The sequence below is a fragment of the Gymnodraco acuticeps genome, unplaced genomic scaffold (assembly GCF_902827175.1).
Source record: "Gymnodraco acuticeps unplaced genomic scaffold, fGymAcu1.1, whole genome shotgun sequence".
NCBI classification, from domain to species: Eukaryota; Metazoa; Chordata; class Actinopteri; order Perciformes; family Bathydraconidae; genus Gymnodraco; species Gymnodraco acuticeps.
This window is the reverse complement of record NW_022989985.1, coordinates 4448356-4472572: the sequence shown is the minus strand read 5'-3', so window position 1 is coordinate 4472572 and position 24217 is coordinate 4448356. Positions and strand designations below refer to the sequence as shown.

Here is a 24217-nt window from a genome sequence, read left to right as displayed (position 1 = left end):
CCAAATTTCAGCTAATCAGTTATCAATAGCCGATTTTATTGGACCTCATTTGGCTAACTTAAATATTTTAGCAACAGAATAAAAAAGTTTTAATTCTGCATGCATTCATGCCCATGCAAGTCAGTGTATGCAGGACTGCCTGTCACTTTTTATAAACATCTAAACATAAACATTTATTAAATACCAATATTTTATTAATGAATTCCAACTGGTAAAATTCCAAATGTATTTCAATATTGTATTTTGGTTTTGCCTTAAAACCTGATAAATGATCCACACTTTAATAACAATTTTGATCATTTTTCTTTCATTTATCAATTAACAATGTATTTGTTATTTAGTAGGGGCTATATGTTTATAAGGCTTCTTACCTCCTGCACAACGTTTTACTTTCCTAAACTCTTAGTGTCATTTTACTTGTTGAAGGCTATATGCAATCTACATGCATGTGTGCAAATCACAACACAATATAATATTCTTTCACACTTTTTGAACAGGTTAGATAATTGTCCCTCTGTATTATCATTATGTAGTACTGATACAATGTATTTTCTCTGTATAGTAAATAGCTGGTAAGACTGCTTTAGCTCCTGTGGAATACCTTCCTCCAGGTTTTATTTTTGAAAGGCTACACCGGAAGCGGTGCTTTCTAGCTGCATCTTGCTCGCGCTGTGTCGGGATGAGGGAGCGACAGCAGCGGCACCGATTGACTGGAGGAGGAGGAGTCTGTCCCAGCCTGCATCTGGCCCGCTCCCCTCTCTGTCACCCCGGGCCAAACCCGCCCCATCGTCCCTCACTCACTCTCCGCCTGTTCCCCCGCACGGCTCGGCTCGGACACACGCAGGCAGCACTTACGCACAACACACGGACACGCAATGGAGACGGAAGGGAGCCAGAGCAGCCTGTCCAGCACGGACTCCCCCCACGACCCCTGGTAACTAGTAAACTAACTTTAAAAAAACAAAACTTAAATTGGGTATTCTGTAGAGGGACTTTGGTCTGCACCCACACACACACACACACACACAAATACACGCACCCACAAACACACGTATATACACACACGCACCCACAAACACACGTACACACCCACACGCACCCACATACACACACACACACACACACCTCCACACCTCCACACAGAGCGCCTTCATGCAAAATCAGAGATGATACACTCTCAAATTACCTTCAGGATTACTTTCAAAACCTCTTTAACAAGTTTGTCTTAGTGTGTATACTCTTCTCTTTTAGACCCCACTAACGAATATGCAAATACGATTTATTTTCTTTTTTCCACAGCAAAATGTTCATAGGTGGACTCAGCTGGCAAACAACACAAGGTAAATCTTTTTTTCCACCAGTTGCTAGCTCTAACAAAATGCCACTATGTCTTCAAAAATCCTGGCATGGGTTGGATGGAACTAAAAGAAAGTTATTTGAGAAGCTGTATTTCTTAATAGTCCTGCTTGGTACATTGAATTTGTTTATTTGTTTTCTAGTTCTTTTACTTTTAAAAAAAAGTTTTTAATTTGGATCCTGCACCAGAATGAATGCACCCATTGAGAACTACCATAGAATGAATGAGTGATTCTTAAAAAGATAATTACAAAGGCTGAATTTGAATATTTGGCTTGTAATAAGGAGTTTAAATTATAATTATTATTAACTTTTAAAAAAAAATCAGTCTTTATCATTTTAAGTCTGATTGAAAAATGTATGAACTTTCGTGTGGGAAATCTCAGCAGAGTGAAAACGTTGTACGGTGTAAATCTTCATCAAAAACTTTGCATTTCCTTTTAACTTCTTGTTCTATAAATTCACATGTCTTCTCCCCACCGTTTTTGGTTTCTCAGAGGGTCTGAAGGAGTACTTCTGCAAGTACGGCGAGGTGAAGGAGTGTATGGTGATGCGAGATCCAGTTACTAAGCGCTCGAGGTGAGAGAGCTGTGCGGCTGAAAGTTATCTGACCTCCGTGATTCCTCTCTGCTCATCATAACGTATCATTACATGTCAACATCGGTTCCTCTGTCATTAATACCCCCCCTCCGCCCCTGGTGTCTGCAGAGGGTTTGGATTCGTCACCTTTGTTGATCAGGCCGGTGTGGATAAAGTTTTGGCCCAAACCAGGCACGAGTTGGACTCAAAAACAGTGAGTTATCTGTATTTACTTCCCACCACCAGCTAATCCCATTGCTCAGTGTTTAATTAGTGGATTTTCCATTGCTTGTATGTTTACTAAGGTTCCACTACACCAATGTTTTTCTCAAACCATGTCCGCTGCTGCACCTCAGATATGAGCACTTTACGTGATTCAGCGTAGTCAGCGGTCGACAGACGAGACACATGGAAGAGTTTGCTCTGCAGGGGAAGAAAATGTCACCCAGTGTCAATTTCCATAAAAACAAGAGGGGAGCGGGACAGGATTGCTCTCAGTGCCACTCTTTGATTTATTCTCTAGGAACTCAAACTTCCTTTCTGCTTTTTTTTTAACGGTCCCAAGGGATAGAATTGACCCCCAGGAAAAAGAAAAGTTTCTAAATGGAGCAAAAGCAACCTGAAACCATCAAGGTGTGAATTGTGAAAGCAGTTTCCTGTTGATCCTCAGGAAGAATACAACTGTAGCGATGATGAAGCCAGGCCTTTTCACCTATGTGAATGTAACTTTAAAATGCATTAATTGCTTGTGTGTGTGTGTGTGTGTGTGTGTGTGTGTGTGTGTGTGGGTGTGTGTGTGTGTGTGTGTGTGTGTGTGTGTGTGTGTGTGTGTGTGTGTGTGTGTGTGTGTGTGTGTGTGTGTGTGTGTGTGTGTGTGTGTGTGTGTGTGTGTGTGTGTGTGTGTGTGTGTGTGTGTGTGTGTGTGTGTGTGTGTGTGTGTGTGTGGTGTGGTGTGTGTGTGTGTGTGTGTGTGTGTGTGTGTGTGTGTGTGTGTGTGTGTGTGTGTGTGTGTGTGTGTGTGTGTGTGTGTGTGTGTGTGTGTCTTTTTGTCAGTAATGAATGTGGGCCGGTCGGGAACAATGTGGCCCGTTGGTCGCCATAGGGACCAACTGCCCCCGCCTCTCTCTCTCCTCTGTGGGAGTGGTGATGGCCGCTGGTTAGTCACTGTATTGAAATGAGGGGAAGCTATTTCTTCTTTCCCCTTTTGTGCTCTGCACGATGCACCTTCCTCCAGATCTTTGGAGGATAAGTGCTGGAAATGGAGAGGGAGATAAAAAAGCAGTATGTTTGCTGTAGAAATTAAAGGAAATTATTATAGATCGAAAATTAGGAGAGGTTAGAAAAGAGAAGACGAACTGAATCTGTGTGTTTGTTTTTTGTTGGTTTCCCCAGAGCCATACTGCTATAGTGTCACTTACAGGCACAACAGCTATGACAAGTAGCGGCATCATGGTTGGACGCCACTAACTCGCCATGGGGTTTGTTTCCATAGTGACCCCCCCCCCTCCAACATACCCTTCACAGTTGAAGAATGGCTCTGTCACAAAAGAAAAAAGGAAGATAACAATGCACATCGTTTACAATCATTTCTGGGGCACTAAAGAAATCATAGCACAGTAAGTGGAGGCCATGATACTGACAGTTTATCCTCACGCTGCCTCTATTGATGGGAAACTTATAACGTTTATACTCAAGAGATGCCGATTCCCCTCTTTTTTAATTTGAGTTTCCTCCTCTTAAGTTGTGTTAAATGTGCGCAGCCTCGTGGGCCGTGGCAGGGCCCCTTGTGGCTGGTTGTGTGTGTCTGTGGTATTTTTTGGTGGGGGCAGCCTCAGAGAGTGTGTGTTTGGCATGGAGAGGGCTCAGTGATCAGCCACAGGGGTTGGATGGTGAGTAGAGTAGGCCTTTTTAGACGGCTCACCCTGCCCCCTCTCCCTCTCCCTTCTCTCTCATGCTAACAGGTTATCCTGTTAGAGAGGGAGAGAAAAGTTCTCCAGTGGCAACAGAAAGAATGTGCCATGCTGTGACCGACTGAACCTCTCCGGCACTGGAATTAACAGAGCTTTGCACGGCCCAGAGGCTAAAGAGCAAATACAGTGCTGCAGAGGAATTTATTAGTTCTTATTGTGTTGCAGGACAGATTCTCCTGGTTTTGACCAGTGGATTTTACTGTGATTTACGTAACTGCCCTTTTGGGAGCCCACCCGGCTTCCTGCTATCTGTAAAGTTAGTGACGGCCGATGCTAACTGCACCTTTTGTGGGACAAAGTTTCCATTCAATCGCAGCTCCAAGGTGCACGGCAGAGAGGCTAACAACAAAGTCACTCAGCTCTTTGCCGAGTTGCATCAGGCTCCCGTTAACCATTTCCATGCTGACCTGGAAAGAGGGGGGAATGCAGAATAACCCCATTGGTGATTAGTATGGCTCTCCTAACTAATAGGATTGGAGTCAACAAGCTTGAGTTGTTCCTCAGAGATGTTGAGTGCGGCCCAATCGGCGTGTTTCGTTAAGTGTGTTGCCAGCTCAGGCTGTGACAGGCAGCGCGCTCGACCAACTGTTGCATAGCTGGGATGCAGTTGCTCAAAAGGGGATTGCCCTGATTTCCTAAACCTCTCTTGGAATTACGTTCAGCCTCTTCTCTGTTACCTTGCTGTGAGTACAGCGGGGTCAGGCCACTGACACCTTGTAGCGACTTCACCTGTCTTCATATAGGAGAAAGGTTGTTTTTTTATGTTAAAAAAAACCCTCCAGACATCTTTTATGACATAGAAAATGCTTAGAAATTATTTATTGTGTCTGATGGTTCTCCTACAAAAAATGAACAACCTCATTTAAAATCCCCATAATAATAGCTACTGCTTCTCCCTCACTTTAAAATCTAGAAGCTACGAATATAATTTAGTGTAATGCTGGACACAATATGTATCACACTTCACAAAATAACAAATTTTTGTTTTGATTTTCCACGTCACAACTTGCAGACTGTGCAGCGATTGGCTGCCAGACTAGTCACAAATCATGCATGTCAATAACGTTTTTAAAGGAATACTTCATCTACAAAATTACGATGTTATGACTACGACTACTTGACCCGTGTTACCTTGAATTATTCCCAAAAATGTGCCTTTTTCCATGCCTAAATGCTCAACAAAAACATTTAAGTAAATAGTGGCAGTGAATTATATTTAAAAAACGGTTTCAACTTTCACACAACAGTATAATCCTATAAACAGTACTACACTTCATGTGTTTTGGAAGTAGTGAGCATACAACTTCATAAATGGGACTTGGATTGTACTGCAAGAGTTGCACGACATTTTTGAATAGTATTACATTTGTAGTTTTACTTAAATTCTTCAACTCTTTCAAATCTCTATATATATTTTTTTATTTTCTTCATCCGCCATGAATCCACTTAAGAGAATGATAGCTTGCTTCATGAATTTTTTTAATGCAAATAGTCATTTGGGGGGCGAAGTACTCCTTTAAACTCAGGTTTTAGGTAAGTACAAAGACTTCCCCCTCAAACAGCCTTATAGTGTCAAACCCTGCACAGTGAAGCTCAAACATCCGGGTAAAGAAAATGTTTTGGAGTGGAGCGGGACTTTAAAAACTTTACTTTGCTATGATCAACCTTTTTTTTCCTTCACGAAACACTTTACCTGTATAACGTCCACAATTTCCTCCCCACGGATGTGCTGCCATGTGTTTGATTTTGTTTGTTTGTGTGTGTGTCTTGTTTGTTTTTGAATGTGCACAGGAGTGTTGGACATCAGGAGGGTTGGTGACCGGAGGTGACTATCAGAGTAGTCTAGCCACCATAGACACTAAACAGTAGACTCTGCATCTGATCCTCCAGTCTTAGCCTATAGTCTTCTCACTCTGCTCTCTAGAACAAAAGAAGGAAGAAAAAAAAGGCAAAGCTTGTGGTGATGTCAACTTTTGTGTCTGGTAAACGCATGTTGTTTACCATAGAGGCTCTCTAGCTCTCTACTGTAGTTCAACTCTACCCTCTCATGGTTACGGACTAATCTTAGCGCTGTACTGTCTCACCATCTGTTAGTGTAACAGCAGTACAGTGTAGTCTAGTTGTTTTCTAGCTCTATTAGACCAGCATAGACTAATATAGAGGTCTCAAATTCCAGTTTTACAGCCTGTCTATGATTGCATCCTCATGGCATTGTGTGGGTCTCTCTCCAATCATAACCGTGGTGACATTCAGTGGGCTCCACCACGTTGTGTTTAAATTGTTTTTTTGATCATGTGGTTGTAGTGTTAGGTAGAGGTGGGGGACTAGAGCCTAACGATCCAAACCCAAGTCAGACTTAAGCAGCACATTTGAGGACTTGAGGCTTACTTGACCCTGACAAAAAGACCCGACTTGACTTTGATTTTGTATTTAGGACTTGAGACAGATTGGGTGATATCCAGTGTACTGCACTGTCCACCTTACAGGTAGAGGTTAGGGATAAAATAGATTCATGAAATAATCGAGATTCTTATCTTCTCTACGATTTTAAATCATTTCTAAACTTCCAAACATCCATTTATTTTTCTCCAAAATAGCCTAGATATTGCTAATGATAGACCCTGCACATCAAGTCAAAGCATTATTTTGAGAGTTGTTTCTTCGAAAAGAAAAGGCAGCCTGTCTGAGCCTACCAATTTTCTCTATGTAATGTGAATCAATTGAAAAAATAAACATCTATTTGTGAGACACCAAAAGATTCACAACCCTTTATATCTAGAACAAGGTTGACAAGCATAGTCCAGAATTTTATATAAAATGTGAGCTAATTTACAATTGATGCATGGTGTTTTATGTATGCCAAGCTTCCCTTTAACTTTTTCTACATAGAAATTATTTAATTAAGTTTTATTACATTGACTTTTGGACGGTTATAAATTGTGGTAGATCATCAGAATTGAATTTGCTTTGACTTGTCTTGCTTGAGTTACAGCAGAGATTTGACTTCTCACCACTAACTTAGGACTTGGGGCTTGAGACTGTGAGGTTAGGATTCATGACCCGCCTGTGACTTGCACGTGCATGACATACTCCCACCTCTGGTGTTAGGATTAATATCAAAAAGTGTTTTTTCCTGGGTGTAAACGTAAGGAGCAGCAGCAGGGCAGAGGACGATCCGGATCACCTGAAAGCGTGCAGGAGGATGAATGATCCCTGTTGTTCAAAACTTCAGAGGGAGGCAAAAACAAACAAACACAAACAAACAAAATGTGGGTGAATCTTGCTGTCAGTGTGGTTCGATTGACAGCTCCCTCTCTCCTCTGTCTCCCTCCTCGGTCCTCTCCCTCTCTTTCGGACACGCTTGTCCTCTCTCTCGCGCGGGGCTCTCCCCCACGAGGTGAGGCGTGTTTGTGATTGTAGAGGCCGTGTGAGATTCCAGGAGATCACATGTCACACGGTGGTGACGAGAGAGGCAGAGGTCCACTGGACATTCCCAGGCCTTCCACCTGAGCACAACTGCAACACACACACACACACCGCACACACATACACGCACGCGCGCACACACACACACCACACACACACACACACACACACACACACCGCACACACACAGGTTTACATGTCCATTTCTTACTTCGTTCATATACTGAACTACAAACACAAAGCAAGCATACTTATAAATAATCTCGGGGGGGGATAGTGCACACATTCAGATTGATGCACACACACAATAGGTTTTCAAATTCTTTATCCGATGGAGAATAGACTGTGGATTTGATGTCCTTCAGATTTTCGTTCACAATAAAAAGTGGTGTCATTCTGTTTTCCAGCGCAACAAGGCCTGAACATCGTAACATCGGTGCTGCAGGGTTTCTGTGGGTCCTTAAAAAGTTTCAAATGTACATGTTATGATCAAAAGTGTTTTTGTTTCGGTACCAAAGCAGCCAGCCACTGGTTTAGCAGGTGCATTTACTGGAACAGTATACTGTATTGTTCAATGTGATAGTGACATGTTAATCTGTCCCTAATGAAAGTATTATTGAACTGGTTGTAAACTAATTTTCATTTATGCCAGTATTACTGTGAAATATTTACTATTTGTTCGCTTAAATTGACGTTTTCTAAACCTGCAGAAATCCTGTTGCTTTGATTTAGGATTGGTGCGAGGCTAGGAGGAGGATAGCATGGATATAGGACACCTTCATTATTGAGATGTTAAAGAATGAAAGATGAGTGTGTGATGTTTGATCACACCGAAGGAAGGCTTCTCTATCATGAAACAACACTAACCCGTCCTCTCTTTCTCTGTATTCTCCCCGCAGATCGACCCAAAGGTGGCTTTCCCTCGCAGAGCTCAGCCCAAGGTGAGTCTAGGAAAGATTCTTCTTGTTTTAGCTAGTTTCATTTCAATCTCTTGTAGGCTAATATGCCTCGTAATCTGAACACGAATCACTAAACCGTTGTGTAAAACATTCACAACTTTAAAGAGACACTGATTATTTTTCAAACATCTGTATTATGTTTCAAGTACACTGTTTCAAGTGATCTTCGTCTGTTTTGTCTCCAATAACAACAATAACAGTGTGAAATAAAAAAGGATATCTTACAGCTTGAAGCAATACAGCTAGTGCATAAGGATGGGATGTGATTAATTGTCATCAATGCCAATTATTGATACTTCTTATTGGTCCGAAATTCTAAGCGATATCCTTATTGATTCCTGATTTAAAAAAAATGAAGTGACACGTGTAATCATTCAATGTGTCTGTTTTATATTAAACATAATTACAATCATTGAAAAACTTTTAGGATTTTTTTTCAAGCATCTCCTTTGAAAACAAACTTAATTCATAATAAAACAAAATTAATCAAAAGTAATAAAGCTTCTATAGCACCCTTTATTGAATTATAGCTAATAAGGTGACGTTTTTCCTCATCTAAGCGAGGTTCTAACGAGGAGATAATGACTTTTGTACTTCTGGGGGCAGTGTTGTTGAAGTGTAGTAAAAATGACAGCAACAGTGAGCACTACTGTGTCACTGAGTCATAGACATTTGACACTTATAATACAACATATTTATTCCAAAGTATTATAGTAGTGTTCTGTAGGGTTATAACCAACAATGATGTTCATTATCCATTCATATACCAATAAATCATTTGATCGATAAAATGTCAAAAAGTCAATTCCAGTTTTTCAAATCCAAGTTGGCATCTTTTTTGTCAGTGCAACACCCAAAGATATTCTGTTCAGTGTTAAACAAAAAGAGAAAAGCAGGATGTTTCCATATTTAAGGCTGAAAACAAAATGTTCTCAAGTTTTGCATAAACAAATACTTCTATCATTAATCCATTATAGAAATAGTTTCTGATTATTTAATTGATTGTTTCACCCCCATGAGAGTGACTTACAACTGTGTATAATTTACAGTGTCTTTAAGGATATAAATCACATTTCAGACCATTTTGAGCTTCTATCCTAGTAGATATATTATTAAACCAAAAATGTAAAAACTAGAATACAGTAGGAAAACAAATGTAAAATGTGTGCCTTTCCTCTTACAGTTAGTGACTCGAACCAAGAAGATCTTTGTGGGCGGTCTGTCCGTGAACACGACCATCGAGGACGTGAAACAGTACTTCGACCAGTTTGGGAAGGTGAGTGATGTTTAGAAGAGGTAAAACTGAGGTAAAACTGTCACACTGCGGTGGGAAAGAAGAGCAATATTGATCCGAGTGGATGAGGATAATGTTTGTCTGGTTATAACAGACAATTACAAACAAACAGCTTAGAAACACACAAAATGGTACCACATCCCACCGGCTCAAGCGAGTTATTCAACAGAAATTCTCTGAGAAAAACTTTGTAGTCGGGCGACCGCCTTGAAGTGAAGGGGTTACTGCGAGGAGGAGGAGGAGGAGGAGGAGGAGGAGGAGGAGGAGGAGGAGGAGGAGGAGGAGGAGGAGGCGGCTTGGAGAGGGAAGGGAAAAATAACGAGGCTGAGAGGCTCCGGGAGCAGCAGGCGAAGTTAGGGGGACGAGAGGGGAGGGGGGAAGAAAAGTTTTGTAGTGAGTGTGTGGTGATGGTGAGGAAGGAGGAGGGATTATCAGAATCTGAATTAATCTGATGTAACAGCTGCTCCTACCCACAACCCCCTCCTGGCCTGTTACCGTGGTGACCCGGCTTGCCCATTGTCCCCGAGTAATTCTGCGGGTAAGGGGTTTTTGTTCTGAAGGAGGAGGGATGAGGTGGTGTTTGGGGGTGTTAGCACGAGTGTGTGTGTGTGTGTGTGTGTGTGTGTGTGTGTGTGTGTGTGTGTGTGTGTGTGTGTGTGTGTGTGTGTGTGTGTGTGTGTGTGTGTGTGTGTGTGTGTGTGTGTGTGTGTGTGTGTGTGTGTGTGTGTGTGTGGTGTGTGTGTGTGTGTGTGTGTGTGTGTGTGTGTGTGTGTGTGTGTGTGTGTGTGTGTGTGTGTGTGTGTGTGTGTGTGTGTGTGTGTGTGTGTGTGTGTGTGTGTGTGTGTGTGTGTGTCGGGTGGGGGTCCAACTCACCCCCAATAACTGCGACTTAAGCTCCAAAACCTGCAAACTCCTTCATCTCATCTTCATGCATTTTATGTTTTTTTATTTTATTTCTAAATAAAGTTTTTTTTCCAAGTTTTTGAGGCAGAGAATAGATGATGGGCTGACAAAGGCTCCGACATGCAAGGGAGGCCTGATTGAGAGAGGCTTGCGGAGGCATACGAGAGGGAACTGGGGCAAAGATGTGGTTTTGAGGGAGGGGGGTTACGGGGGCCATTATGCCTCTATACAAAGCTGGGCAAATATTTTGTTAGTTTGTTCAGAAGTTATCTGCATACTGGAAGTTTCTGGATTGTTCACATGCTCCTAAATGTGTCTTTAAACGTAAAAATAAACATCAATGATAATATGTGTGCAAGGGGAGTAGTGCTGCACCTAAATACTATTTATATTGTCGATTAACTGGTTAGTTTCTTGGTTTATAAAATATCAGAAACAGGTGTTTTTCCAAGCCCTAGTAGCATTATCAAATGGGTTTTTATGCCCACATCTTAAGTATATTCACATAACTGTCATATAGGAGTAAATAGACAGGAACAAATACATTTAACAAGTTGAAATCAGAGAATTTTGACTTTTCTGGTTCTTAAAAAAACATTTTAACTGATAATTGATTCTCCAAACCCCGCAACGACTTAATTGAATGTGTTGTTTTGTTCACAACTTATTAGTATGTGAATATTCTGTAATAGAACAGTAAACCATATTTAGCCTTTTTTTATTATTATTATTATTATGTAAACTACTACTAGATTCTCAAAACAAAGTTGCAGTATAATTTAATAGTTCACAACCATAATGATTATTCTTTGCACTCTACAAGTGAGGTTTGGTTGATCTTGTAGGAAACAAATGATACATATAAATACATCCTAAAACGTTTTACAGTATAACGCAGGTGGACAATCTTCACCTCGAGCCTTTGAAACTTTTCAAAGTCAAACGATAAGGTTCAGTTTTAGCCGCCGCGTTTCCGACTGCTGTGACACTTTATTTTCAGTGCCAAAGATTTGGCCTCGAGTTTCCCCGTGCTCCCTCCTCAATCATAACGTCTAGATGAATTTTGCCGAGAGAGATATCGAGGGATGGACGGTGAAATGTGGGCTCCAGCCATCCATGGAAGTTCCTGATTAGACTGCCTCACTGGACCTTTTGTGTCCCGTCCTGGGGAGGACAAAGGAGCGTGGAGAGGGATGGGCAGGGGATAACAGGGAAGATGAGAGGTGGGAAAAAAAAGGATAAGAGGGAATATTGTCTGGCGGTATTGTCCCAGTGTTTGAAATATCAACCAATGATGTGCAATTAACTCAATGCGCAGTGTTTAATGCAAACCACGGGCGTTGTTGAGATGTTTTGATTGCATCCTCCAGGGGGATAGGTTGTTCACGATGGGATTGAGTTTCCTCTGTCAGCTCAAATTTAAATCTCTAGCATGAATCACAAAGTGCATTCTTCACTTTTGCTCCTTACAATTGCTTGTTTAAACATGTGGCAACCTTAGAACGTTTTAAATCGCGTTTCTGCAGAGATAGAGCCGACCATTTTGCAGGTCTTGTTCAAATGTCAGTCTCGGAGGAAGCAGTGACTTACTTGAGAGGCATCAGAGTAACAGGTCCCCTTTCACACTGACACTCCTCACTCACCTTTGACCTTTCTGTAGGAAAACTGCCCGAGGGGGTCCACACTCGCACACTCACGCTCTGCTACTATGACAAATTATTCAGTGGACTATATCCAGTAAACTTATTATAGACCGAGAGCACAGATTAATTTACCAAATGTTTTTTCGGGACCTCTGTGTGCGGACTGGAGCATAAACATGTCAGCTTTTTACAAGAGAGAGGGGGGGAGAAGAGAAAAAAATAACTGCTGATAGTAGGTCAACTTTGACATAAGAAACTGTGTGTGTGTGTGAGGAATAGACACCTGTGTCTTCGCTCTATAAAGGGAGGCTGGGCCGGAGGGAGAGGTCAAAGGGAGAAGAGGAGGAGGAATTATGGCTGACTGTGCCAACAAACAAAGCCTGCAGGCCTCTTTGTTCTCCCCCTTCTTTTGTCTCTCTTCTTTCTCCTCCCTTTCCACTTTGACCCAATCTTTTTTTTTTTCCTCCTCTCCTCTCTTACAGGACTCTCTGTGCTCTCTCTTTCACCATATCTCCACCTGTCGCTATTCCTCTCGCTATCAGCTCTCCCCTCTCATTGAGTCTCCACCTGCCCACACAGGATTCACCTTCCCGCTCGTGACTGGCTCCTTTTTTTCTTTTTCTGTGCCTTTTCTCTCTTTGCGGCACTCTTTGTCTCACTGGCACTCTCCCACTATTCATAAAGCATATTTGATGTTGGCTCTTTTATATCGACTTTTTGTACAGTTGCCATGGGAATGTCAAACTTTGGAGTTGGAGAAAGGCTCTCCGTGAGAGGGATTTTGACCAGGGCAGCAAACACAATTTCCAACTTTTCATACCACCCATTATGTCTGTTAGTCTTATACAGCTGCAGGGCTTGCAGTATTTCTTCATATTTCCCTCCTCCTTGTAACCTGTCGCTCAGCCCCCTCCCTTCCTCCTCCCCCTCCTTTCTGTCCATCTGTTGCTGAGCCTCCCTGTAGAACTTGAGAAGGGCTGAGGTCAGGCAATATGTCGCGTGGAAAGAGACAGAGTGCCGCTTTTTAAAAAAAACTGTTGTTTGTCTCCCCTCAGGTCGACGATGCCATGCTCATGTTCGACAAGACCACCAACAGACACAGAGGTGAGTCAGGGGGACCCGACTTCCTGTTACCTGCGTCTTTCCTTCTCTCTTCGTCGATTTGCTCCTCTTCCTCCAGTCCTTCCAGGGTATATATTGATCCCCCTCCACCCCCTGCAGGCCTCCTTCCTGTGGGCTGAGCTGGAGGAGAGGAACGGGGCTAGTCTAATTAGCCAGTCGGTTAATCTGGATCAGGATAAAGCCTCCTTAAGCACCTCCTCCCCACCCTGGGACTGATCGATTATGACAGCCTACCAGCTTTGCCCCGGCCTTCTGGCCAGGAAGGGGAGGAAGCAAGGATGAGTGCAGAGTAGCAGAATTGAAATAGGGTAAAGGGGGGCTAACGTGTTAAGCGGCTATTAAAGCGCTGATTACTAGAGACTATTAGCTGTACTGCTGCACAGAAAGGCCCTACTGTCTAAATCCACTGTACTGAGTCAAGTTCTCTTACTAATAAACTCTGGAAGTGCAATGTATTTGAGATTAGATATTGTCATTGTCCCGAGGGTTTATAAACAAACATGTGGAAGCAGCTTTCAGCTTCTATGCTCCACAAATCTAGAATACACCTCTAAAGCATCTGAAATCTGCCCCAACTTCCCCTACTGCTTTTCTGAAGTCCTTTAAAGACATTTCACTGCTATACTTCTGCACTTCTTGCAAAATCTGCCGTATTTCCAATGTTGTTTTAAAACTCTCTTTTTTTTAACCATTTCATTTGTTTTGTGTGTTAGTGCTTTTAAAATGAACTCTTAATTGCCCTTGTGTCTGAGATGAGCTTTATAAATAAACTTGCCATAACCTTGGATTTTTTTATATCATTAGGTCGCATTAGTATCTTTCCCTGATTTTAAATGACATGCATTTCAGTAAACTGATTTAGCTGCCCATACTGTGCTAGCTGTTCTATTATTAGTTATTTGGACAATATATTCACATAAGATTATGTATCAAGAATTTCATTGTGTAAATATTTTGTGAAGGCCCCAATAGTCAACTGAACAATATGTAGGTAGAGGTATTCAATCAAATGTATCGTAATGTTTGATTTTCTGCTTCACCATATTATATTTTCCTCGCTAGGGTTCGGATTTGTGACGTTTGAAAACGAGGATGTGGTCGAGAAAGTCTGCGAGATCCACTTCCATGAGATCAACAACAAAATGGTTAGCATATTACAAGAACAAGCACTCTAATAGCACCATATTGTGTAGATGCTAGAGGCACTGATTTCTGTTTTTGTTTGGAAACAGGTGGAGTGTAAGAAAGCTCAGCCCAAGGAGGTGATGTCTCCCACGGGCTCAGCCAGGGGGCGCTCTCGTGTGATGCCCTATGGGATGGACGCCTTCATGTTGGGCATCGGTATGCTAGGTAAGCTAGTATTGATCGTCACAGGAAAGATGAGCGGCTGCATGCATGACATGACAATAAGTATTCCTGCACTAAGGCCGCAGCTGTCTCAAAGGTCACACGGGGCCTCATGGGGGGGAAGCTGACCGCTCCCACCCTCCGCCATGCAGCCCCGATTATTAAGACCTCAGTGACGTAGAAATAAAAAGCCTACTGCTTCCTAAAAACTGATATACGTAGTGATTTATAGTTGTAATTACTTCCTGCTAAACATACTATATTGAAACTAGTCAGTAGTTGGATACATTAGAGCAGGGTTAATATCAATAAAACAAAATATGTTCTTCAAAATATTTGTTTCAATAACTAAGATAAACTGAAAAGTTCCATATAATCTAACTGTCACAGTAGAGCGAAGGAAGCAGGACCCAAATGCAGATTAAACTGATATACTTTTAATAGAACTTGGACAGACAGAACACTCACCGGTGACCACAGTCAACAACAAAAGACGAACCGACAAAGACAGACAGAAAAACCAGAACTTAAATACACACAAGACTAATCACACAAACAAGACACAGGTGAGGAGGGAGGAGAAAACACAGGGGCCACAGGTGAACACAATCGGGTAATCAGACACACCAGGGAAACTAACGACAGGGCACCACAGACAAATCCAAACAAGACAAAACGCAGACAGAAACAGGCAAGACAGGAGGTGAAGACCTTTCAAAATAAAACATGAAACAAGACAAGACAAAACACCATAAAGACAGATCGTGACACTAACCACTAAAATAAATCCTTTAATATCAACAGTTTTCTTATAACTTAAATATTCAAGGGTTAATTTGACGACGATAAAACTAAAATGTCCCATACTTTAGTCAACTAAATCTTCAAAATAAACTAAAATGTTAACAAAAACAAATATTGCTGACAGAATTTAAAATACGTTTCCCCATCAAATTATCTTTTTGTTATGAAAGTTTACTTTTCTCCTTTTGATCAGTAATTAAGTATTCTACTTCCATAACATTTTGGCACACACAAGTGACGACAAGTAGTTACATTTCCCATAATGCAACCCTTCAAACCTCCTTATTCCTGTTTGTAGCAGGCTTTTCTGTTAAAAAATATCTCTTTCCCAAACCAGGATCATGGTACCACCTACTGTTCAATCTGAGAACGGCACCTTTCTCTTCAGCATTTCATTGCTTTCAATAGATATGTTAACCGTTTTTAAATACTTAATTAGTTGCTATACAATCTTTCAGTAGTTATGATCTTGGATCACAGTTTTTGGTCTTGTTTTAATGTTACAAGTTCACAGACTGAACTTTTTTTGAATGTTGCTCTTTCTTTCTCTTTCAGTTCTTGATGTTGTGATATCTAACAGTGTTTTCTTTTTCTTTCTCAGGTTATCCAGGTTTCCAGACGGCCACCTACACCAGCCGGAGCTACGCTGGCATCACTCCTGGATATACCTTCCAGTATCCGGGTAAACACACACATTTTCTGCTCCTCATTCACATGTTTTTATCAGATGATTTAAGAAACAGAAACACAGCCATATTTAGTTAGCAGGTGCATGTTGATTATTAAGACTTAAAGGTACATAAAGGTGCTAGATTTGGATTCAGTTTGCCTGAAATCCTCCTTGTGTCCCTTGAAACGTACAGTATACATACCCATACATACACTGTGTTAAGGGTATAGAAAGGAATGGAAGTTGTGCTTGTTGTAGGTAAATAATCCTAAATGACATGCATCAATGTCTTGTTTTCTTTGCTGCAGAATCTAACAAATACTGATGTTAAAAATCACGTATTCTTGTAAGCTAGAAGTGACATCCCATGTCTTTTAAACCCATGCACACATTAAAAAAAAAAGTCATCAGCCTTGCATCACCAGCACTTTTAGGCACTGCGATGTTTTGAGTTAAATGCTAACAGCTACACGCTAGCAGGTAATATTTAAAAAGATCACACTTTAGCATGTTAGCATGCTTATATTTGCTATCGATCTGGTTCAAATTAGTGATGGAGGATCCAATATAATCAAAGAAAAGAGAAAACATTGTTACTTCAAAACTATTTTTGAAATTCCCATGGCACGATTGTGTCCCATTTTCTGTCAAGCACTGAAAAACAAGAGCACCTAAACATGATTAATTAAGCACTTTGAAGTAAAAGTTCGCTGTGTTGACCTGACAGTAGACGTAGGAAATACAGACATGTGTCCATAGAAACCCAAAAAACTGCTTGTAAATATCAAGGACTGGAGTAGCTTAGCTTAACGTGTGTGTGTGTGTGTGTGTGTGTGTGTGTGTGTGTGTGTGTGTGTGTGTGTGTGTGTGTGTGTGTGTGTGTGTGTGTGTGTGTGTGTGTGTGTGTGTGTGTGTGTGTGTGTGTGTGTGGTGTGTGTGTGTGTGTGTGTGTGTGTGTGTGTGTGTGTGTGTGTGTGTGTGTGTGTGTGTGTGTGTGTGTGTGTGTGTGTGTGTGTGTGTGTGTGTGTGTGTGTGTGTGTGTGTGTGTGTGTGTTTCGTATGCATGTTAGCATGGCAGTGTATGATATGAATCTTTCAGTTAATCCAAAAGTAGATGCTTTGCATATTGATGTTGATTGTAAGACACAATTGTAACATTTGCTGTATTTCTTGCCATTTAATACGGATTTTTTAACACCACTTTATTGAATATAAAGCATTTTTCCATCCTTTAATTCCTGTTTGCATCCCTTAAAGCTTGTGTATTCCAATATGTGCTCTCTCCATACGGCGTGTCGAGGTGATTTCCTCCCTCTATGTGTGTGTTTGGTTGGTGTGTGTCTCAACAGCGCTCTGATGTTTCTGTTTTAGAGTTCCACTTAGAGAGGACTCCCCTTCTGACTTCACCCCATCCCCCTGAGCTCACAGGTCAGTCCGTCCCTCCCCTGGATTTTACAAGCAGCATGTTGTCAGTCTGCTACACTTCACTCTCCGGTCTGCATGTTTGTGTTTGACAGTCCTCCTCGCTCTCTGAAGGCAGGAGGGCTGACAGTAATGAGGAAGGTTTCACTTTAACGCCTCGCGGCAGTGACCTCAACTTTCTTTGTCATCATAACAAACACTCTCTGCTTGCATGTGCAATAATAACGCAGTGACGTATCTGCCACTACATTACAACACCACTCCTAACAGTACAGTTTTTACATTAATTATTTATCCATCTTTGTTTCTTGTAGTTTATTGTTTAACCTGCCCTTTCTGCTGCACTGTTAGTATAACTATGTTTATTGTATCTTTTGTAACTCTGGCACAAGACTTTCCTTGGGGATAAATACATATCTTACCTTGTCTTATGATCAACATCTGAATGAGGTCACTGAACTAAGTTGTGTTATTAGTTCGTTTTTATGTGTTTGTACCGCAAGACATCTAACTCAGATCTTTGCCCCTCTGTCTCTTTAGCCATTCCTCTGACAGCATATGGACCAATGGCAGCAGCAGCAGCGGCAGCAGCAGTAGTTAGAGGTATGCAATAATAATGGACACATACAAATAATTAGGGGCCTCTTGAAAATATATTTTTTCTTTCATGAAACACTACTGAAAATCGCAATAAGGCCGTGGTCTCGTGAAAATCTGATGTTGTGTCAACCCTAATTGGGTTTTAATAACACATAACATAACACAGCGAATAAGTCGTGACACATAAGGTTATTATAAAACATTACATGTTATTTAGCTGGTGTTTCATCCAAAGCAACTTACATACACTTTAACAGCGTATAATACATGCCTACAGGAGCAATCTGGGGTTCTGTATTGTGCCCTGTGGGATCAAACCACTGACCCTCTGATTTGGAGATGAGCGCATTTGACCCCTGAACCACAGCCTCCTCTAATATCAAATAGAAAAATGCACAGTAGAAAATATTAACTATTTTTCTACATGTTCATATGTACTCCCATTTAAAAAGATGGTTACATACACACACCTGTCAAGAAAATCTGAAAGTTGTTTTATTTGACTTTTAGGCTCTACCCCGTCTCGTACAGCTGGATTTTTAGGTACGAGCAGCCCGGGGCCGATGGCCGACCTTTATGGGAGCGGTCAGGAGTCGGCAGTCAGCAGTTACCTCAGCGCCGCAAGCCCCGCCCCCAACGCTGGATTCGGCCACGGTTTGGGGGTAAGACAAGAAAACCTCTCTGATGTTTAGTCTAGGAACTTCCAGCTTTGTGTTAGACACGTTTCTGTCCCTTTTTCAAATTGTTTAGGGCATAAGATTACATATTATAGGTTATTATGTAGTTCTGGTACATCATGCCATGTCGCTGCTCACCTTTAATATTATATTTAAGTATCTAAAGACAATTGTTTAACATGATGGGAAATAGACTTGTTTGCTTTCTTGCTAAATGTAAAAGTAAGAAGTAAGATATACTAAAATTACTTTTTTAGTTTTACATTCAAAGCTTCTTTTAAAGATTTTTAATGAAGCTTTGAAACAAAAAAAGACATCTTCAAACAAAAAGTGGTTTAATCAAATAACATTTTTACTCTCTTTTTTAAGTTGACATTGAATGCTTCCAAACTGGCCTTTTCTTGGCATTTCTCTATAGTTGTTGTTAAGATTAAAGTGATGAAGTGCCATCAAATGCAGATTTTTATGACGTCAGAGCTGAGATAGATTATTTGTTGTTGGGTTTATATAAATGCAATTGTAGGTGCTTCTAGATTGCTTTAAACCACCCTGTTAATACAGGTGTTTGTCTCCCTTTGTGTGCAGCAACCAGGAGACACAAAAGTGAAATAGGTGTTTTTCAAAGGCTCAACGCCAACAAATCTAAATTAAAGCAGAGTATTTTGTTGTATATAAACAGGTCATCCCAACACCCCTGAAATATATATAATACAAATAGTAGAATACTATGATATTAGTGTAGCCTAACATTTATCTGTAGCTGTGCAGCAATACTGAGGTTAAACATGATGAATACACTTTTAATCCCTTTATTTCCCAAAAATATTTGCTCTAAAGTTGTCGTCAGCATTAATACTGTTTTTTTTGTTGTATCTACCACCATGTGAAAAAAAAGAACATTACTTGCATATTTTACCAATATCAATGTCTGTCTATGTTTGCATTTGTGTGCCTTATTTGTATTTGTCAAATGTGTGACCTTGTTCTAAAGTTGCATGAGAAATAGTGGATGAAAACTCATATATTGATGTACCTGTGTTTCTCAGCTGTGTGCCGTCATGACTCCGGGTGTGTGCAGTTATTCTTTCAACAAAACACTGTAGCAGCTCACTTCAGTAAATTCAGATTTTCCTAAAAAAAAAAAGTTGAAACTGTAGTCTGAGTACAACATTTTAAAACTTGTATTCTTGCTCCCACAGGGCCCTTTGATCGCTACGGCCTTCACTAACGGCTATCACTGAGACGTGAGTCATCATCTTGTTCTTACATTACATTTCATTTACCCAAAGCGGCTTAGGGTAGGTGCAATCAACCATTAGGACACATATTCAGGAAAGCAAAAATCCAGCATGTACATACGATTCAAATTAGCCCAATGATTAAAGTGTAGTTGCATTCAAGTAACCCAAATATGTTTTAGTGCTACAGACAGATATCAGAAGGTTCTTTAGATTTTATTTCCGAGTTGTGGTCCAAACCACTTGGTTTGCAGTCTGGGACAGAGGATGTGTAAACTCTTTTTGCCATTCTGATATCAATGTGTAGCTCATTACATCAAATAAGACTTATTTAAAACATATAAGACTGCCCTATCGGGAGGACTCACCTGGGATTAGGGCGGGGCAATATGGAGAAAATCAATTGCCACAATATTCCTGATCAAATATCTCGATATGTGTATTGCAACGATATTGTAGGATTGAGCCATAGTGCTTAGGGCTATAAAATATGATAACGTCGATATTCTGATATGAGACGAGATATCATCTTATATTTTGGTTGTCAGAATGTCTCAATACAGCATTACTGTTTTCTTTTTCTTAATTAAAATGGGACATTTCAGTAAAGTGATCCTTCCACACTAAGCATTTACATTCACATCGCTGATCATTTTTGATTAAAAACAAAATATTTTAAGAAAGCATCAATAGTCTACCCTATACCTCGATATAGAGGTATAGGTAACATTTTTCTGAATTTTTTTTCATGATCAGAAATCTAGTCTGTCTCATATCAAGATATTTGTATAATAATGATGTAATGCACAGCACGACCTCGGAGTCATTTGAGTGTTTTTTTGGTGCAGAGCTGCAGACAAAGAGCTGGTGGGAGTTGAAGCTGCTCTGGAGCTGATCTGCCCAGGTCTCTGCCCCCCTATCGGGCGGAGCAACTGAACTTCCACCCGGTGTCAGCCTGCCACCCTGCTGACGCCTCACTAAACTCCACCTCCTGAGGGGAAAAAAGAAAAAAACTTCATAAAAGGAGCGAAAAGTCACTTCATGTAATAGCAACACATACAGATGCTGTCTTTTTTTGTCTTTTTTTGTTCTGTTCTTATGTTTCAACTTACTGTTTTTGTTGTTGTGATGGTTGTTTCTTTATCTGTTTTGTTTTATTGGGTTGTATTTGAACCTGATCTATCTGAGATAAGAGGAGAAAAAAGAAATCTCCAGGATCTGTCATTTGTACTGGAAAAACTGTATATTTGTCAGTAGTTCATACTGAATTTTAACAAAACATTTGTGATTAATACTATCTCTTGAAAATGTGTCACAAAGTGTATATCTTGGTAGGTTTTTAACAAAGACTTGTTTCACTAATAATGGTCAAATGTCATTAGTTGCAGTTACATATTAGGCCTACATGAGCTGTACAATTGTAAAATATTGTAAATACGACTCTGGTTTGGGGGGGGGCTCCGCTAAAGTTTGTTTTGTGGGAGGTGGGAGGCTTTTTGAGGAATAATAATACGATTGCTTTTTTCATCAAAGCGTATGTGTTGGAAAGCTTGACTGTTACGTATCATAGTTTCACATGAAGGTCAAAAACATGTCAGTATGTTTGTCAATATTAAACCAGCCACATACTGTATTTCTCTCCAGGCATTTTATAAAGGATGTGTCATTTCAATCTGTGTTAAAACACCTTGAGTTCAGCAGGAGAGAGGCTGCAACAACACTTTTACTTTTTGGGGATAAATGCGTGTGAAAATGCTCCTCTTTCAGAAGGGGAGATTAAAACGTGCTGATTTATTACTTTGTCATATTGCTGTTTTAACTGTGATTTTCAATATGTGATTATTATTTGTGAAGGAAAATGAAGGAGTAGTGTGCAGGAGCGGTCGAGCAGAGAGAAATCTGTAATGACTGCTCCGCTCTGCAGGTTGTGTTGATGTTTGCGTGACATATGGTCTTATACACATTGGTTTTCAATGTGCCATGTGCTGTTTTATTGGGGCGGATGGTACCTCAGTTTCAAATGTGAAATTTTAATCTGACTTTTTTGTATTATTACATTAACATCAAGTGTGGATGGTTGCACCTTTTTAGAAGGTGGCTTTCCTACAGGAAAGGAGGGGGGTCTAATTAATTCATCTACCCTCAAATCAATCACTACATATCCACTGGATGTCACAGACTGTAGCAATGTGACAGCTTTTTTTAGACCAAAACCATTATGTTCAGAGCTACTAGGACTTTGCACTGGCCGATCACGATACATGTGTTTTCCTTCGAACGTTAGAAGCGTAAGAACAAAGCACTCTCGATCTACGAAGTACCAGGTTTCTCATTTTGATACACTCGCTCACACTGCTGCGGGCTACCACGGTAGTTCATACTTTGATGCTGTTTTCACTGAAAAATAACAATCTTGTCAACACTGTAACATTTTTTGATTTTCTTTTTCCTGTCATGTTTATTCCTTTGAAAAAAAAACCTTTTTAAAATTCCTAATAAATTATTTTAAAACATTCCATTCATGTGTACTGTTTGACCTTTTTGAACTTTTTTGCTCTTAATGTGTACTCGATATATATTCAAACTATACTAAATAAAACATATCTCACATATTGAGGCAAAATTATAAATAATGTATATAAATTATTTATATATTTATAATTAAAATAAAATGTACTACACGTTTTTCAATGAAAAAATACTTATTTGTAAAAAAAAGTAAATTTTAAAACTTAAATAAAATGTTACTAAATTATTGAAAACGTTTCCTAAACTACATTTTCTATTAAAATACTAATTTTCCACATTATAAAAGAGAACTAAATAAAGGAATTATTATACTTCAAAGAAACCAATATACATTTGTACTAAATTATAATCATATATTTTCTACGATATAAAACCCATTAGATATATTTTACATTTGTTCCCCTTTTTTCTGACACTGTTTCTAAGCACCAGCAGGACTCCCTCAGTCTCTCTGCAGGCTGATTTCTCTCTTCCATCATCACTGCTCCACTGCCTCCACCTCCTCTCCCCCAGTGTCTCACCCCTGGTGCCTCACCCCGTGCCTCGCCTCCACGCTCTCAATGTCCCGGCGGCCGGTCATGAGGTCCTCGCTGTATGGGAGCGCCAACCATGTGAAATATGGGGAGGCTCCGATGATCCCCCCTCTGAGGAACTGCCTCTGCCTCACCATGTTCACCTGTTTCTGGAAACAGTTGTTTGTAACTGTGCTGTTAACATCCCAAGGTCCCCGCACATCGTAGAATAAAATATATTTGTTGCTTATCTGTTCACTTGTTCAAGAAAGAAGAACAATTTAAACAAAGATACACAGACTTATTCTATTCTATTCTAAATGACAGGGTTTCGAAAGATACCAAATAGTTCATTTGGGGAGGGATCTATTTAAATGATGCACCATTTTCATTTAATGCATTGGGAAGACATCAGAAACATTGAGTTGTATTTCAAAACAATAATTATAAGGGCTAACGGTCTTCAAAAGTCAGTAGATGTATTATTATTACTGGTAATCATCAATCCAAAAGGGAAAGAGTGACCATTCCTTACACTGAAATACTGCTGACTCTTTATCATGAGTGTTTACAGTTGCAGGCTCTATAATCACATGAAACAGGAGAGCCGTGAGAACACCTCTGAGAAATCAGTGTGATATGGCAGGAGGGCGCTCTCCTACTGAGAAACTATGCTGACTTCAGCTTTACCTGCCTCTTACATACAACATTACATTTTATGAATCAAAAAACCAAAAGCCAAAACACTTTTAAACTACCCAAAGCACATCTTGGTGTGGCCCAAGTGTTTTGATTTAATTTTTTGGAGTCCTAAAGATGTCAAATGATCCAAAAAGACACAGAAGCAAAGATAAGAGGAGAATTAAAAAAATACATTTTATTTTGTAAAGGAAAGGTTTTTTTGTTTTGTTCTATCCTGATAATATGTATTTACAGTGGAGCTGCGGCCCCTTATTTTGTGAACCACTGATTCAAGCTGCTGCCTTTTTTATTTTTTATTTAAAAGGATTAAGTGTGTTTACAGATGTTTTTTGTTTCTCTTGATTCTGAAATAAACCAGAGGGATCCAGAACATTTTAATGGGGTGGAAAAGGGGGGCAAGAGGTCATGTATATGACAAACATCATGTGTAATTCATGGCACAATTCAAACGGGATTGAAAGATA

At 40.2% G+C, this 24217-nt stretch overlaps 1 protein-coding gene across 6 annotated transcripts; it reads left to right on the top strand.

The window, feature by feature from the left end:
• Positions 1-759: 759 nt before the first annotated feature.
• LOC117543982 (RNA-binding protein Musashi homolog 1) lies at positions 760-22528 on the top strand. 6 transcript variants are annotated; one of them, XR_004568624.1, is made up of 16 exons: positions 760-934; positions 1300-1340; positions 1854-1935; positions 2065-2149; positions 8231-8272; positions 9474-9566; positions 13186-13234; positions 14315-14397; positions 14485-14602; positions 16005-16085; positions 17445-17501; positions 18036-18098; positions 18627-18757; positions 19819-19887; positions 19972-20016; positions 20859-22528. XR_004568624.1 is itself a non-coding variant. In XM_034212688.1 (16 exons), exons 1-15 carry the CDS (start codon positions 876-878, stop codon positions 19998-20000), a joined length of 1056 nt encoding a protein of 351 aa, XP_034068579.1. In that variant the 5' UTR covers positions 760-875; the 3' UTR covers positions 20001-20016; positions 20859-22528. The 6 variants fall into 6 exon arrangements, 4 of the variants coding, with proteins under 4 accessions (XP_034068579.1, XP_034068582.1, XP_034068583.1 ...); XR_004568623.1 differs by having other exon boundaries at positions 18606-18757; XM_034212688.1 differs by having other exon boundaries at positions 18606-18757; positions 19819-19840.
• The last annotated feature ends 1689 nt before the right edge of the window (positions 22529-24217 follow it).

What these genes read in the sequence shown, in the direction of transcription:
- LOC117543982 (XM_034212688.1), top strand. Translation starts at nt 876, where the DNA reads ATGGAGACGGAAGGGAGCCAGAGCAGCCTGTCCAGCACGGACTCCCCC. An exon ending in CAGCTGGCAAACAACACAAG is followed by an intron (nt 1,341 to 1,853) that starts GTAAATCTTTTT and finishes TTGGTTTCTCAG; the next exon opens with AGGGTCTGAAGGAGTACTTC. An exon ending in ACGAGTTGGACTCAAAAACA is followed by an intron (nt 2,150 to 8,230) that starts GTGAGTTATCTG and finishes TTCTCCCCGCAG; the next exon opens with ATCGACCCAAAGGTGGCTTT.